General features: G+C 35.3%; 1 protein-coding gene across 2 annotated transcripts in view; it reads right to left on the bottom strand.

The window, feature by feature from the left end:
- myo7ab (myosin VIIAb) overlaps positions 1 to 16,016 on the bottom strand; it is a 54,001-nt gene that overhangs the window by 16,791 nt on the left and 21,194 nt on the right. The window contains exons 12-26 of one of the 2 annotated variants that reach the window (XM_046867219.1): positions 14,536 to 14,655; positions 11,027 to 11,169; positions 10,730 to 10,940; positions 9,264 to 9,399; positions 8,106 to 8,212; positions 7,657 to 7,698; positions 6,780 to 6,917; positions 6,167 to 6,325; positions 4,818 to 4,910; positions 4,558 to 4,652; positions 4,380 to 4,464; positions 2,608 to 2,826; positions 1,375 to 1,692; positions 437 to 637; positions 7 to 183 (exon numbers count right to left, since the gene is read on the bottom strand). In XM_046867219.1, coding sequence (XP_046723175.1) covers positions 7 to 183; positions 437 to 637; positions 1,375 to 1,692; positions 2,608 to 2,826; positions 4,380 to 4,464; positions 4,558 to 4,652; positions 4,818 to 4,910; positions 6,167 to 6,325; positions 6,780 to 6,917; positions 7,657 to 7,698; positions 8,106 to 8,212; positions 9,264 to 9,399; positions 10,730 to 10,940; positions 11,027 to 11,169; positions 14,536 to 14,655 — 2,244 coding nt within the window. The remainder of the gene's footprint in view (positions 1 to 6; positions 184 to 436; positions 638 to 1,374; positions 1,693 to 2,607; positions 2,827 to 4,379; positions 4,465 to 4,557; positions 4,653 to 4,817; positions 4,911 to 6,166; positions 6,326 to 6,779; positions 6,918 to 7,656; positions 7,699 to 8,105; positions 8,213 to 9,263; positions 9,400 to 10,729; positions 10,941 to 11,026; positions 11,170 to 14,535; positions 14,656 to 16,016) is intronic. The other variant, XM_046867220.1, reaches the window with a different exon arrangement.

Raw genomic sequence — 16,016 nt, 5'->3', positions numbered from 1 at the left:
GATTACCTCATCAGCCCTTTGCAGGCCTTGCTGATCCCTCTTGTATGCCCTCTTGCCCAGAGTCTCATAGATCTTGGTCATAACTGGGATCTTCTCACTGCCGTCACTGACACTGATTTGATACTTGGGCTCGGGCATGTCTCCCATAAATCTCAGTACAGTGACCCACACAGCCAAAGCAGCCTGTAAAGGAAGAAACATCACACAATGATTAGCCAAGAGGCGGGTCAAAGCATAACAAATAGGTCCGTTACTCTAAAAAATGCTGGATGATGTACATTTTATCACAGGTTTAGGAAAAGGTTTAATGTTAACCCAACTTTTATGTATGTTGAGTGTATGGTTGAGAGAAAAGTAATTAATGAAATTGAAAGGTAAATTCCTTTGTTTATGTTTGGCAAAGTATGAGAAATACTAATAAACAAGGGTTTCTCACTATCTGGTCTCCTTCATCCTCATGGTAGAGCAGAGGTTGCTTCAGAGCCCGACGCACATATGTGTGGGTTGTGTTTCCCTGGAAGTAGGTAGCAGCAAACTTTGCAAACTTGTACTCTGACAGGTCCTCTAGTTCCTCATCGGGACGAGGAAGAGTCTCAATGCTGTCCTCTTCAGAGTCTTTGTGGACATTCTCCAGATCCTATCACACAAACATAAAAGTAATAATTAGTTTTATTTGGATTAACTATGTAAGACATTTACAATTCATAATATGCTCAATAAACAATATAGTATCTTACAGGAAAGTGAAAATGAATGGACAAATTCCTTGTTGTGGTTGAATGTAAGTCAACAATACCTCATATTAAACGTATTAATCCCTAAAATGATTCTATTCAGGTCAAAATGTCTCTTTTATACATTTAAAGTTCAATTATTACTAAGTAAAATACTCTTCCAGCATGAAATGATTTCAATAATTTTATAATTATTTTCTTATAATATTTGGCCTTTTTATGCCCTTTGGCTATAACCAAATAGAAAACAAAATCACCAATGATATACAGAGACAAATAAATACATTCATAAAACGTGCATCTCTGTGATCAAACAAGTACATGTATTTATATATCTGATTTTATACAACATAAAAATCCACATTCATGGATTTTTATAATTAACCTAATATATTTAATTAACTAAGTATTAAAGTAAATAATAAAAAAATCCAATCAGATCTACTGTTTAGGAAAAATTGCAAGTCATTCTTTTATAGACTTTTTTTTTTTTTTTTTTTTTAAACAAAAGTCCAAAACACTGACAAACCTTTTTTATTGTTTTATAAAATGCTGTACATTGCTGTAAAATCTACAGAGATGAACATCAATTAGTAATGATAAGAACAGGTGAGTTAATAAATGATTCTCAGTGCTCCACCTCAAATCCTGCAGGTGCTTCAACCTCCATGTTCAGGAGCGAGCTAGAGCTGCTCAGAAAGCCGAACATTTTATCCACCATGTCAGAATCGCTGACTGGTTCCTGCTTTTCTCTCTCCATCTGCTCGAGCAGCTCCTTCTTACGGCGCCCCTCCTCACGCTCAGCCTGCCTCCTCTCCTCCTGCCCGCGGTGCAACTCAGCCAGGCGCTCCTGGTGTTTTCTGTCAGCCTCAGCTCGAGCCCTGCGTGCTGTCATCTGCTTCCTCAGCTGCTCTTCTTCAGCCAGACGTTGCCTCTCGGCTTCCAGCCTATGCTCCCTCTGTGCACACACAAAGACAAATTTACACAAATCCTGAGAGTAAAAAGTTGTTTGATTAAATTGTACTATGTGTAAGGATAATTTTTTTGTGACAGGACATCCTGAATTGTTTCAATAATTATAAAAAGGAAATTGTTATTAACATTTACACCGATCAGGCATAACTTTATGGCAACTGATCAAGCATAATTTAATGACCACCTGCCTAATATTGTGTTGGTCCCCTTTTGCTGCCAAAACAGTCCTGACCCATCAAGCATTAACAGCATTAACATTTTCACCAATTTGAGCTACAGTAGATCGTCTGTTGGATTGCACCACAACTCTCTGCATATATCAGTGAGATTCTGCCATCCTTGACCCTGTCACCGGTTTAGCTCAATTCCTTTGATAGATACTGACCACTGCAGTCCACTAAAACACCACACCAGAGCAGCTGTTTTGGAGATGCTCTGACCCAGTCGTCTGGCCATCATTATATGGCCCGTGTCAAACTCGCTCAAATCCTTACGCTTGCCAATTTTTCCTGTTTCTAGCACATCAACATTGAGGACAAAATGTTTACACGTTGCCTAATATATAACACCCACTAACAGGTGCCATAATGAGATCATCAGTGTTATTCAACTGGTCATAATGTTATACTGTCATAAAGTTATGCCTTGTCAGTGCTATTTTGTTTATTAGAGAATGAAGTCATATTATTTATCATTTTATATTATTCGATTATTTAACATTATATTATTTAATTAATAGTTTACAATGAACAAGTTATAAGTTATAATTATCTTATCACATGACTTATTACTGACAATATTAAACTATATATAAACTTTTGGGAAGGTTTTTTTTGTTATAGTTTATTGTAATTCTCCTGCTCCAGTCCATTTGCAAAACGCAACAGTGGTGCTGTACCTCCACTCTGAGCCTCCTGCACAGTCTGCGTGCTATCATGCCACGGGCATAGGCCTGGATAATGCGGATGGCATTTACGCGTCTCCAGAATGTTTGCCTCACCAGGAAGCCTCGACATTGACCCTGGAGCAGAATGATGTGTTTCCTGAGCTCTCTGTAGAGCAAGTAATGTTTCCGGGACCTCCAGAGGGCCTGAAGCCGCAAGAAACCCAGGCACATCTGACAGGTAATCAGAAATAGATTTCACTGTGAGGGAATGCATTTATAGAACATAAAGTGGTGGAAAACTTCAAGTGGTTGGAGGCCCATCATGTACATAATTGAGTTGAACAGTAGCCAGGTATAGTCTGTTGAAATTATATGATTATATAAAATATTATAAACTATATGGCACAATATATTATAAAGTATATGGCTAGTTTTAGGCTCAGAAGAGACATTTAAATTAATTAAACACTGCGGAAACCCAATGCAGAAAAGTAAATCTATAAGCACCCATGTCAAATAATTTTTGATGACTGCACAGTGGCACAGTGTTAAAATTTTAGCTTACACTGAAACTGAATCTGTAGGTAGCGAATTAATCATGCCAAATTTGTAGCAGTATTATAAATTATTATTTATAATATTAAAAAGAATTAACTAAGCTAGATAAGCTTCCATAGCTGGATAAAATACTTCACAAAATGCTAGCATTAATACCTGATAACACTCATTTATATTTATGGCATTTAGCAGATGTCCTTATCCAGAGCGACTTCCAACTGAGCAGGGGAGGGTTAAGGGCCTTGCTCAAGGGCCCAGCATTGGTGGTGGATGGATTTGGCCTTGTGACCTTCCGATCCAAAGTCCAATGCCTTAACCACTAAGCTACTGCCGCCCACTCAGATAGAAGCTAAAGCAACTGAATGCTGTGTGAAAAGCCATAAAAATGCTGCTGCTAGCTTATTTACAGCACAAAAGCTTGTGAAGTGGTCCATGTGGTGGAACCCCCAAAAAAAAAAAAAAAAAAAAAAAAAATATTTTGCACTTTCATCCCTTTCTGGTTTACTCTTACATGAGCTTGGTGGATGGATTTTTATTTATTTACAGTCTCAATATTATAAAATAGCATTTAGAACATTATAATATTATTTTCTAAAAAGTTTAAAGGAGGATGACTGTTATGTTTGGATAGATAGAATTATATCCAAAGGGCACGTACTCTGTGATAATGACTGATAATAGAGATAGAGGTTGATGTACTTTAGGTGTTGTCTCATATTGACATACAGGATTTTCATATCAGCTTCATTATTAGTGAGTAGCATGCTGTACCAGGGATAGCTAACGAAATAACTTAGGATTGAAAGGTTTATGACTGGCATAAGTGATTCAAAGCTAAAAAAAAGTCTGCTCATTTTAAACCTAAAGAGCTTAAAGCTGAAAATTTTACAGAATTTGAACAAAATTTAGTTATCTGTTAAGATTTCATTCAGTTTCAGACATCTGAATTCATTCAAAATAGAATGAATGTTTACTCTTTCTCTTTAATTCCTAATGGATTTGCTTTTCTATCCTATCATCTTAATAGTTTTTGTCTGACATGCATATTTGTCCAAAAGGGTTTTTGTTCTGTGGCTTGTTAAATTATTTTTTGTTGTTGTTAAAAATGTGATGTAACGAAAAAAAAATAAATAAAAAACTGGCTACAGGTTTAGTATACATTCAAATTATCGTTCAGTGTTCAGTGTTAATAACATATTAGATTAACAATTTAAAAAAATCCATACCACTTTATACTTCCTTCTACAGATATAGCCTCTCCATATCTTCTGGATCAATATCACCGATCTTCTAACCTTTAGGAAATTGGCCCTGGAGGTTAAAAAAGCATTAGTGGTCACATATACCACATATATCTTCAAATGTTTTTTCCTTCCAAACATCCCCATTACTAGACTTCATTACCTCTCTTTCCGTCCACGAACGGATTTCTGAATAAAAATGACCTTGTTTGTGATGGCCTTGTCCCTCTCAATCTCCAACTGCATGTCATGGTGAGCCTACAACATAAAGCAAGGAAAAAAATCTGTCAATGCATTTCATAAACAGTTCCAATGATTCTGATCAGTATTAAGCTTTTCAGAATATATCAAGACTCCTGATGTTGCAGATATTTTGTTGATGCCAAAACAAAACTATTAAATAGTTTAAAAAATCAATCAAACCTTGAGAAAGATCTTTGTTTTTCCTATCTGCCAGTCATCATTATGTCCCAGGACAGTTGTCGCTATTCTCCTGCATGTCTCTCTCAGATCCGCCTATAAATCAGTCAATACTTGACTATAGACAGACACTTGGAGGTGTTCTGTTATAAATAATCAACGATGGAATGTTGGGATGCACCCAACAAAAAGCATAGCTATTGTTACCCCCCTGAACTTGATTTAGTTTCGTCTAACATCACAGAAATGTAAATAAATAACAGCACAACGTGTTCAATTTATATCTAATCACATTTAATACGTTTTGTTTATCACTTGCATTATTGCACCCAATTTTTTTCTCTTTCACTTTTCTTTTTTGCTATTAATGTTAAATAATTGTTTTCTTAAAGAAAAGTTCACCAAACTTAAAATTATTTAACCTTATAAAAAAAAAATCTGTGTATGTGCAGCAACCTCCATACTCATTCCTGTAAATAACTAGGATGATGTTACTATACAAACAATAACATATTAGGATGAAATTATTTATTGAAACCTATGATTTAGGCAATTACCCAGTCGATCAGATAGAAAATTCAGTAGTGTTGTGGTATATCGTATATATTAGCTGTATGACTGTATTAAGCTGTATTTGCAGTTGAGAGTCTCAGGCATTATGTTGCATGTATATTAGAAGGTAGGAGCATATAGGTAATAAACAGACAACACATTGCACCTGACATATGTTATATAGACAAAAGATTGTAGACACCAGACCATAAGATTCGAACGTGCTTTGCAAACATTTCATTCTACATTAATGATGGCTATTACAATAACCTCCACTCTCCTGGGTAGATGCTCCACTCGATTTTGCAGTGTGCTTGATTGAGATTGAGATTGAGATTTGTGCTCATTCAACCACAATGGTGTCAATAAAATCAGCTGATGTAGGATGAGGAAGCCTCGAGTACAATCAATGATTATTAAGGTGTACAGTTGGGTTGGAGCATTATAGCGGGCCACATTTAAGGTTTTCTGCTTAGCCCATGCAAATCATATCTTCATGAAATTCACTTTTTCTTAGGTGTATTGTCATGCTGGAATAGATTTGAGTCTTGTATTTATAGTGAAGGAAAAATTTATTGCTACCACATCCATAGACATTCTGCACAATTGTTTGCCTCCAATTTTGTGGAAGAACCACATAGCAGAACCACATACAGTATGTCGGTGGAAGTCAGGTGTCCCAATACTTTTGTCTATATAGAGTATGTGATTTGGGTTCATGTTCACTATTTGTAATTTGCATGTTTATATTCTTGAACCTGTAAGAACATTTATTTTGCTTTGCTGTCCTGCTAACGTACCTGTAAATTGGCAGGTTTGTTCATTAGCATGAAAACCCTGTAACGGTCAACAAATTCAAAGAAGGTGTAACGTATGGGATATCCCGCCCTGCGGATTCGAATCGTCTCCATCATTCCAGAATACCGCAGTTGACGTACACACAAACCCCTATCAAACAACTGCAAATAAAATAATACGAAGAATTAAAAGGGTATTGAACACAATTTCCTCAGTTTTTCGTCAGACATGTTTGGTTGCATTTGTAGTATTGAACTGCTGATACATGGCTAGGGCATGGTGAGGGTATTTGGACTACCTGCTTAGCAATATGCTATCTCAAACCTCAAACCATTAGAAGATATTCAGTATCTCAAACAATCTTGAGTATATGATTTTTGAACACCATGTGAGGATGTTTTATTTAAAAGGGAACAAAAGAATTTCCCAGAGTTAAAAACAGTCATTAAAGCAAATCAACATTTATTTCCCTCTGAACACATCATGGCAGTATCACTCATGCATACTCTTTTTCCCTGGATCCTTTATTTTAAAAAAAATTCAAGATGCAACATTTTGTACATGGAACATGTTTTGTTCATTCAACCGATCTAAAGTTTTTTCCCGCAGACTCACCATTGGCCTTTTGATCTCATTGGGTTTAATGCAACGCACAAAGAAGGGCTGGCATGTGCTCAGAGTCCTCATGAGCAGCTCAAGGGAGCGTTTAAACTGACTGCTCAGAGTCGGAGAACGCTTCCGAGTCTCCATTCCCTGGCCAAACACACACACACACACACACACACACACACACACACACACACACACACATTTAGATGAACATTCAGGTAATCACAAAAGCATTGCATCATTGGCAGAGTTAATATTGCAAATACAGCACATGCAAAGAGTAGGTGAGTTCAAATTCACCTCAGCCATTCCTGCCCTCCAAAGCTTCTGCCTTCGTCTTATGCGAAGAAACCTTTTATGCTTTTTCTTCTCATATTTGTCTTTCTGTCTTTTACTGTTATTGGACTCATTGAGATTCTGTCTGTGTCTCTCCAAGTTTTGAGTTAGCATAATGGAGAAAAGACACAAATGCCAGATACAGCATATAAAAAATAGCCAAACTTAGTTTTTTGAAAGATTTTCCCCTCCTCTAGCTTACTCTGCCAGGAAAGTCATAAGCAAACTCAGTTTCTGCTTAGCAAAGTATCATGAAAAAAAAAAAAAAGACCACAATGCACTTGAACTAGAACCAGAAACGTTGTTGCCTCTATTACTTCCAGTTGATGACTAACATTTCCCCAGTAAGTATCACTCTACTGAATGCCACTGTTGGGGTTAATAAATCATGCTTCTACACTGCCAGAGCTGTTTTCCACTGAGAAAACAACCACAGGAATGAATTTGAGAGAAAGAGACCGCTGAGAGAGAGTGTGGTAGATAAATGGTACAGAGATAGCACTAAGGACGGGGAGTGTACAGGGATACAAGCAGTGATTTACAGTACCTTCTGAGGGGACACAGTGGTCTGCACATAGCCACAGAGATACTGAAGGCCGACGGAATGAAAGAGTGAAAAATGGATAATAAGAATAATAGAAAGAAAGAGAAAGTGAATTGAGTGGTGTTTAAAGAATCTAGAAAAACTGAATAGACAGAGTCTCTGCCAAGCGATTACAGCCAAAATGTAGCACACAACAATAAACAAAAAAAACACAAACAAATGAAACATGGCATCACCAAGTTGAGTGTTATTGTGGGAGATAGAGGGACAGCCAAATCTAAAGAACTAGTTAGAAAAAGTTTGAAGGAAAAAAACAATATTCAATCTTTCACCAGCTAGTCAACATAAACTAAGGCCTGACTGCGGTGTGATTGATGTGTTTCCAAAGTGGAGTTAATGGAGGCACATTAATGCAGGATAAACAGGGATTTAGTGTCAGAAAAGGGCATCACCATGGCGACGTCAGCCTGAAAGATCTGTTTGATGAACTTGTTTTTGGAAGAGTGCACCAGTTGGATGATGTCACTGTGGAGACTGTCTCTATTCTTCTCCAGAAAACCTGTCAAAGTAGAAACAGACTCTGATAAACAGACACCGAGGTGCATGATTAAAGGGTAATGCTGTGATGTACCCCACATAAACAGTGTTTAACCATTAAATAGAAAGTTAACATTTAAAATAGAATCAAAAGTAGCCTATAATATGTCATTTTACACAAAAGATACTTAGTAGGTGTTCTATAAAAACAGGTCTGAAAGTGGTTTCTAGATAGTCATATCTACTATGTTCTTTTTGAAATACATTTCTTGTATGACAGATGCTCCATAGAGGGGCATTGATGGGGTGAAGGACATAATACATTTACAGAAGAATTTTTTTTTTTTTTTGCACACAGCAAAATACCAAGGTGTGTGTGTTTGCGTTTGTGCGTGCGTGCGTATGTGTGTGTGTGTGTGTGTGTGTGTGTGTGTGTGTGTGTGTGTGTGTGTGTGTGTGTTGGCCTTATTATCTTCAAGAAAAAATGCATAGAGACTAGAGAGAAAATGACTGTTCACAGCTTCTATAAAATAAGTTATGCAAGGGCCTAGTTTTGTGGCAATCCACAATAATACATGTAACTATAAATGGACAAACATTAACATTTGTTGTTGATTAATAAATAGCAGACAAATGAATAACAGAAATTATAAAAAAAATTACAAGCTGTTATAGAAAAAAGAAAAACTATTGGGAGATGAGTGGGTAAAAGTAATGGTTCATTATTTTTTCTATAACTAAAAGTGTTATGTTAAAACTAAAGGTTATTCAAATCTACCATGAGAATCACAAATTTATTTGTTATAAATTTTAGGTATACACAGTTGCTAGCATATAAGGGAGAAACATTGTAGCTAGCTATTTCTGGTCGCCATAATGCGAGAGGAGAGATTATGTATGTATGTTATGTCTTGTATGTATGTTATGTTATGTAATGTAAGTGTTATATAAGGTCTCCAAACCAACCAGAATAAATGAGTTATAACATGATAACATTTCAAAATGAGTCCAGTAGGATCATAGATAGTATTTTCCCCCAAAATAACAGAAGGATTAGCGAGCCTGGGAAGTACCTTTGGTTTCATAGTTGACCACACCAGCAAAGTGCTGAATGCCAAACTGGCTTTCGTGGCTGTGTTTAGGAGGGACGTAGTTTGCATTAAATTTGTGCTGGGAGTTCAGTTTGTGCAGCATGGTGGCATCAGTTCCCTAAAAAAAAACACATAAAACAGCAGAAAAGACTTCTACATCACACATTTGTGCCAAATAACCTTCTGTGTCATACATTTGAACACATGCATCTGTAAACATTTTTCCTATGTCAACTTTTTAATGATACATTTTTTTGATTGAATCACTGGCAATCCATCATGTGTCTTGTTAAACTGCTGAAGAATGCACAACCACTATTACTCCATCCTGATCACAGACAGTAAACTAAACATTTCTACTATGATCTATGTTAAAAAACTACTATGCACTGTACATTATTAATGCTGTTTGCACATCTGTCATGTGCACTACCATGCTACCAATCTGTACCTTATTTTTAAATTGTTTCTTTGCACATTTTGATCTACTTGTACATTCTGAGCCACATGTATGAATTTGCAATATGATGAGAAGTTTTTTAAAGAAAAAAATGTTTGTTAGATGGTATTTAATACACACATACCAGCAGCAATGCCTTGATATTTATGAACATCGTATGTCAGTATCATTGTGATAATGAAATATTTTAAGCATTGACAGTAAAGGGAGAAAAAGGTACAGTAATTGAATTATAACCCTCTGTTAAGGTATAAAAATATTGAATTAATAAAAATAATAATTAATTTTAATCACAACATTTCTAAAACAACCTGTATATTGATAACATTTTAATATCCATTTATATTAATAAATTAAAAATGTGTTAGTAACATGATATTTAGATATGGATATATTTATTTGTCGATTTGTAAAGATATTTATAAAATGCATTGCTTCACGGATAGAAAGACAGATTCCTTTTTATATAGAAAAGTGTGTAAGTTGTTTGTAATTTGAGAGTCATTGAAATTTGAAGGGGTTTTAAATGTAAGTTGTGCATTGTTACAGAATATTTACATGTTTATTTAACAACTTAGATTCTCTATTCCGTATTGAAATATGCTCTGGAAATGTTTTAAAACCTTGAAGAACAATAAAAAAATGAATCTGGGTACAAAAAATATCCAGAAAAAATCCCAGAATCAGTAAAGCCATAAGGTCCAATGTAATAGCATGATTATTAAAAAGTTGATTTACTGTATAATTGACACTGTACATCTTTTTCACCGTATTGTATACTCCAAAAAACGTGTATGGTTGTGTCAGACCTGGCTGAAATAACAAACTCTAAGTAATATCACAGTAAAGCACAAGCTGATTGATTTGCCTTAAGAACCGAAGGTGTTCATATACTTATGTTAGGTAGCTGAGGTTATATATTGTTACCTTTACTTAATTTTATTTTTTTCAACTCATAGCCTGTCTAATTGTGCTTTCCCATACTTACCTTGGGGAACCTGCTCTCCTCATCAATAAGTGAGATGATGTTCATAGGCTTGTTGGCGATCATATCCAGAGCATCCTGGTTATCTGTAAACTCGATGTGCAGCCAGTTGATGTGCTCCAAGTTGTACTCCTTCTGCTCCAGCTTAAAAACATGCTGCACAAAGAACTGTTGCAGATTCTCATTGGCAAAGTTGATGCACAGCTGCTCAAAGCTGACCAAAAAAACAAGACAAAACAGCGATTAGAGTGAGGATTAGAAGCATGAACATCATGGCAGAATAGAAATAGTGCCGCACACCTGTTGATGTTGAAATTCTCAAATCCGAAGATGTCAAGCAGCCCGATGGATCTGTGGATGACTCTGTCCTTATTAGTCGGTGCTCTGTAGATTGCAGCGTTGATTTTGTCCACTATCCACACAAATAACCTTCCATATATTCCCTAGTAAAGAAAGTATCATAGACTAATACACTTCTTTTCAAATTATTCTCTCATTGTTATTTAGCTGACAGTGTGGATTTTTAAGCTTTATAGCACAGAGCTGATGAATTATTGAATCAGATGGTATTGATTTAAATCACAGTAATATATTAATGCACTTGTTCTAATAACTAATACTTTTTATACACTTACACAGGGATTTGCATGCAGAGGTGGGGAATATGAACTACAAATACTTCATTACTCTACTTTAATAGATTTTTCTACTATCAGTACTTTAATTTACTATACATTTTTTGGACAACTTTTTACTTTCACTCACAATTTTTTACACAAATATCTGTACTTTCTACTTCTTACATTTTTAAAACAGGCTCGTTACTTTAGTTTAAATCTATTTGGTGAAATGTTAATATTTTTTTCTTCTTATTGTGTGCCGTTTTCAGCCCATCAACTTGTTTCTTCTCATCGCGTGTTTTTGCAATCCACCACTGGTGTATCATTTCCTGGCTCTCACACACCAAAGACGTAGGCTAGTTTACGAAGCTCACAATGAGCAGGGCCGAATGCAATAAGAAATACGGGGTTAACGTGGATAAGACAGAGGGAGTCAGTGATGTAACATGACTGAGAACAGAGACATTCCTGATCACCTGATCATCATTATATTTGCTTTGCTTGTGCTCTATATGGTGGATGTTCAGCACTGCTCGACTGGTACCACCTTCTCTCAGAATAAGAGGTAAGTATACTTCAAGGCTCTTCTCTGTTCTGGCACCGAGGTGGTGGAATGAACTTCCCCTAGATGTCCGTACAGCGGAGTCCCTGGCTATCTTCAAGCGACGATTGAAGACCTACCTCTTCCTAAAACACTTAAATTATCACTTTTCAAGTTTGATTTGTAGAATTCAAGAGTTATATTCATATTAAGTTAGTAATCTAGCATACCAGTGTAGATTTATTAATTGCTAGAGACTCAAAGCACTTTTGTACGTCGCTCTGGACAAGGGCGTTTGCTAAATGGCGTAAAATGTAAATGTAAAATGTAAATGTTCATTCGTTAGGTAACAGAATTTGAAATTCGTTTTGGATTAACATATTAATTAGAGCTGTCAAAATAACGCGTTAATAACGCAAACGCAAATTCATTTTAACGACACAATTTTTTTTAACGTGTGTTTATTGCTGTGCGCATTTCTGTTTGAGCATTATTATAACAAATATAAATTAATAAATATAAAAGAGATGAAATTAAAACCTTCAGCGCAACACACGTTTATTCACAACGTCCTTTCTTTACTTAGATATAATAAATAAATAAATAAATAAACTCTAATCCATAAATAAATTTTTCTAATCCATAAACATTTGTTTTACTGATGCGGCAAGTATCAAATCGGCACCAAAATCCGCTATAATGCACACAATTAAGCCTATGGGGTCAACATTTATTCCTCAAATTAATGTACTCTGGCATCATTCAAATCTGTAAAGTGTTTACTTTTATTTGCATACACTCATAATAACAACAAAACTGTGCTTTTGTCAAATAAAGAAAACAGACAGGGGGCGCTCTCTGCCGTCTCTGTCATCTCTCTTTACAGACAAATAAGTAAAACAACATGAATCTCAGTAAATACTTTCTCACAGACATGATAAATATATTAATATAAAGCTTGAAATGTCTACTTTTAAATAAACCTATACAAATATTGTCTGATTATGTTATTTCGTACAAAAGTTAGAAGAGGTAGAGTTTCTCCGGTATCACCGCATTACCCGTCCGTGTGAAAACATAGCAAAGGTTCCATTTGGTATTTTGATGATTTATGTAATTCAAAACACCATAATTACTTTAAAACATTTTTACTTGAATATTTTTGTCTTCATGCTCTATGTTGAGTTTGGTGTTACTAATAATAAACATACATTTGCATAAAGCATCCATATTTGTCCATACCTATGTTAATTAGAGTATTAAAAACCTGAAAAGTATTAATTAAAGGTACATTTAGTGCAGATAAAAATGTGCGATTAAATTGCGATTAATCGTGAGTTAACTCATGACGATCATGCTAATAATCACAATTAAACATTTTATAGATTGACAGCCCTAATAGTAATATGATGTGAGGTCCAGTTAACAGCATGACACTAAAACAGGTAGTAAAAATGGCTACTTTTTACTTAAGTACATTTCAGAGCTCAAACTTCTTTACTTTAACTTGAGTTTTACCAGAGTCTTTTAAAACATCAGTATCTGTACTTCTATTTAAGTGAAGCATGTGTGTCCTTTTGCCACTTCTGCTTGTTTGGTGGATGATCCACATCATTTCTATAAAGTCTAAAAGCATTTAAAACAACAACATTGCTATTTAATGAAGAAAAGTATATAATTGTTGAATGTTTTAACATTAGTACAATTGTAGCAGTCAGTCCATTTTTTATCACAGGGTAATCTTAAGAACTTTGTGCTGTCCGGATTCTTCATAACATAACAAACTTCTTTTGTCTTATTAACTTCAAGAACGTGGAAAAAGAGGAGCTGTTAACAGAATGACTGTTTATTGTTGCTATAAGGTAAGTGATAATAGAAACTAAATTAGTGGAGTCATTGATGTTTATGGATGATCCACAACAATAACTGTAACTTCAAATTTAGAAAATGCAAAAAAATGTACTTATTTTACAATCCTAATTGTGTAAAAGTACATAAGTCCTTGCTTTTGAATTTTAAAGTATCAAAAGTACTGATCTATGAAAACTATATTTTAAAAATGTATGCAATTCAGCATTTCATTCTCCAATGCAGGAGGGATTTCTACTGTTAGAAGCAGACAGTGGGAGTACCCTTATTCCATACCAACTCTCACAAGAACCATGTGGATACAGCTGTATTCCCAAGACAGGTTCTCATTTAATACAATTAATGTTTCCACTTCAATGTAGAGAGGAACGGAATGGCTGAAATGTTGTGGAGTAAATAGTAAGATATTACATAATAATTTTGGGGTTAATTAAATGTTCCAACAATGAAAATACCCTGATAAAGTACAGATACTTGAAAAAAAAAGTACAAGTACATTAACATTTGTGTGTGTGTGTGTGTGTGTGTGTGTGTGTGTGTGTGTGTGTGTGTGTGTGTGTGTGTGTTTTTCTTTAATTCATAGAAAATTTTAATTGTTGGTAAACAGGAGAACAGAAACATTTTAAGAAATACTGTTAGGAAAAAAAGTCAAATTTAGGGTTAGTCAGTCAGTTTTGTGTTGTTGACTATTTTCATATAACAAAATGCCCTTGTTTTGTTTCCTAATGTGAGGTCAGAATTGTGCTAAAAAAATGCAGTAGCAGAAGAAGGTTTCCAACCTTGACAAAAGCATTGCGCACATCAAACCCCTGGTCCATACTGAGCGGAGTGGATACACTCTCTCCCCGAGTGATAAGTGTGCGTGTGGTCAAACAAGTCATAATATCCTGAAGGTCCACCTATACAATCAAAGAGAAATGAAACAGAAATGTCATTCGTATAAACAAAAAAAATGTAAGCGTTATAAACCATGTTTTAGAAAATAAAGATGTATTGCATAGAGAATGCAATATTTTCTTTGGTCTTTTCTTGATCTAATTTTGGAGGAACAGCGTATATAAGATATTTGTATAATACCCCTGCTTACAGTTAGAGAACTGTCCAGAGATTGCTTTATCTAATAAGCAATATAAGCGCCTGGGAGTCTCCTTAAAAAAGCCTTGAATTATGACTGTTGTCAATAAGGGTAGGTTGTATGGAAAAGAGGAGTTCAGTTGGTGATTTAATTGTTTCATTATGTCTTTGAAAAAGAACATTTGCATCTAGAGCAAAGGTGCCCAAACGTTTTTCTATGAAGAGTCAAAAATCTAACTTGACTGAGGGCCTCTATATATATATATATATATATATATATATATATATATATATATATATATATATATATATAAAACTAAAGGTTTTGGTTCCCATCGTTTATTATTTTAATATGAATATATGAATATACAGTACAATAAGAAACAATAATGTGTATTGTACAATACCTAATACCTATATTACCTATCTACTAATACCTAATACAGCTATCCAGTGACCTCTCTAATAAAAGACGTAAAGCTGTAAGCCTTGTGATTTTCATTTTTATTTTTTTCTTCTTTTACCCCAAAATGTATAAGTATTACAGGAAAAGAATTTCAAATTACACTCGAGTCATGAGCATCCTCACATTCATACAAAATAATTCTGATCTTTTTAAAATATTTAGGTTTGTAGATTTGGTTGTAGATTTTCAGTGCTCTTATCAAGACACGCACACACACACACACACACACACACACACACACACACACACACACACACACACACACACATACACACAATTGTTCACGCAAACGTGTCTTTTGCCACCAGGGGGCAGATTTCATTCCATAAGTACATTGACTTTGGATTCAGACTTTCACACGGCTGACAGAGAAAAGATGAAGAGCTGTAGCCGGCAGAGCGAAGGCTTTACCCACGCTGTGCTCATGCTCTAATAACACCATCTGAGTCTCACTAATGACTGCATTTATCTCCAACTTCTCTCTGCTCCTTTCCTCTAGCCGCACTGAGAATTCACTCCCACCAGGATAATCAGAGAAGCAAATCAGAGTGGAGACAGTAAGAAGGAGAGTCTGAAAAAAATCAGCCATGCACTCGAGATATTCTTCGTTTGAGTAATTTGCCGATGTAGCTACCCACAGTACTGTGCACTATACTGGAAGAAATCTTATCGGAACAGTTTACACTGGATTGGGTTGAGAAGGTTTAGTATGCATCAGGA

This window comes from Silurus meridionalis, chromosome 15 (genome assembly GCF_014805685.1).
Source record: "Silurus meridionalis isolate SWU-2019-XX chromosome 15, ASM1480568v1, whole genome shotgun sequence".
Lineage (NCBI taxonomy): Eukaryota > Metazoa > Chordata > Actinopteri > Siluriformes > Siluridae > Silurus > Silurus meridionalis.
This window is presented reverse-complemented; position numbering and strand designations above follow the sequence as displayed.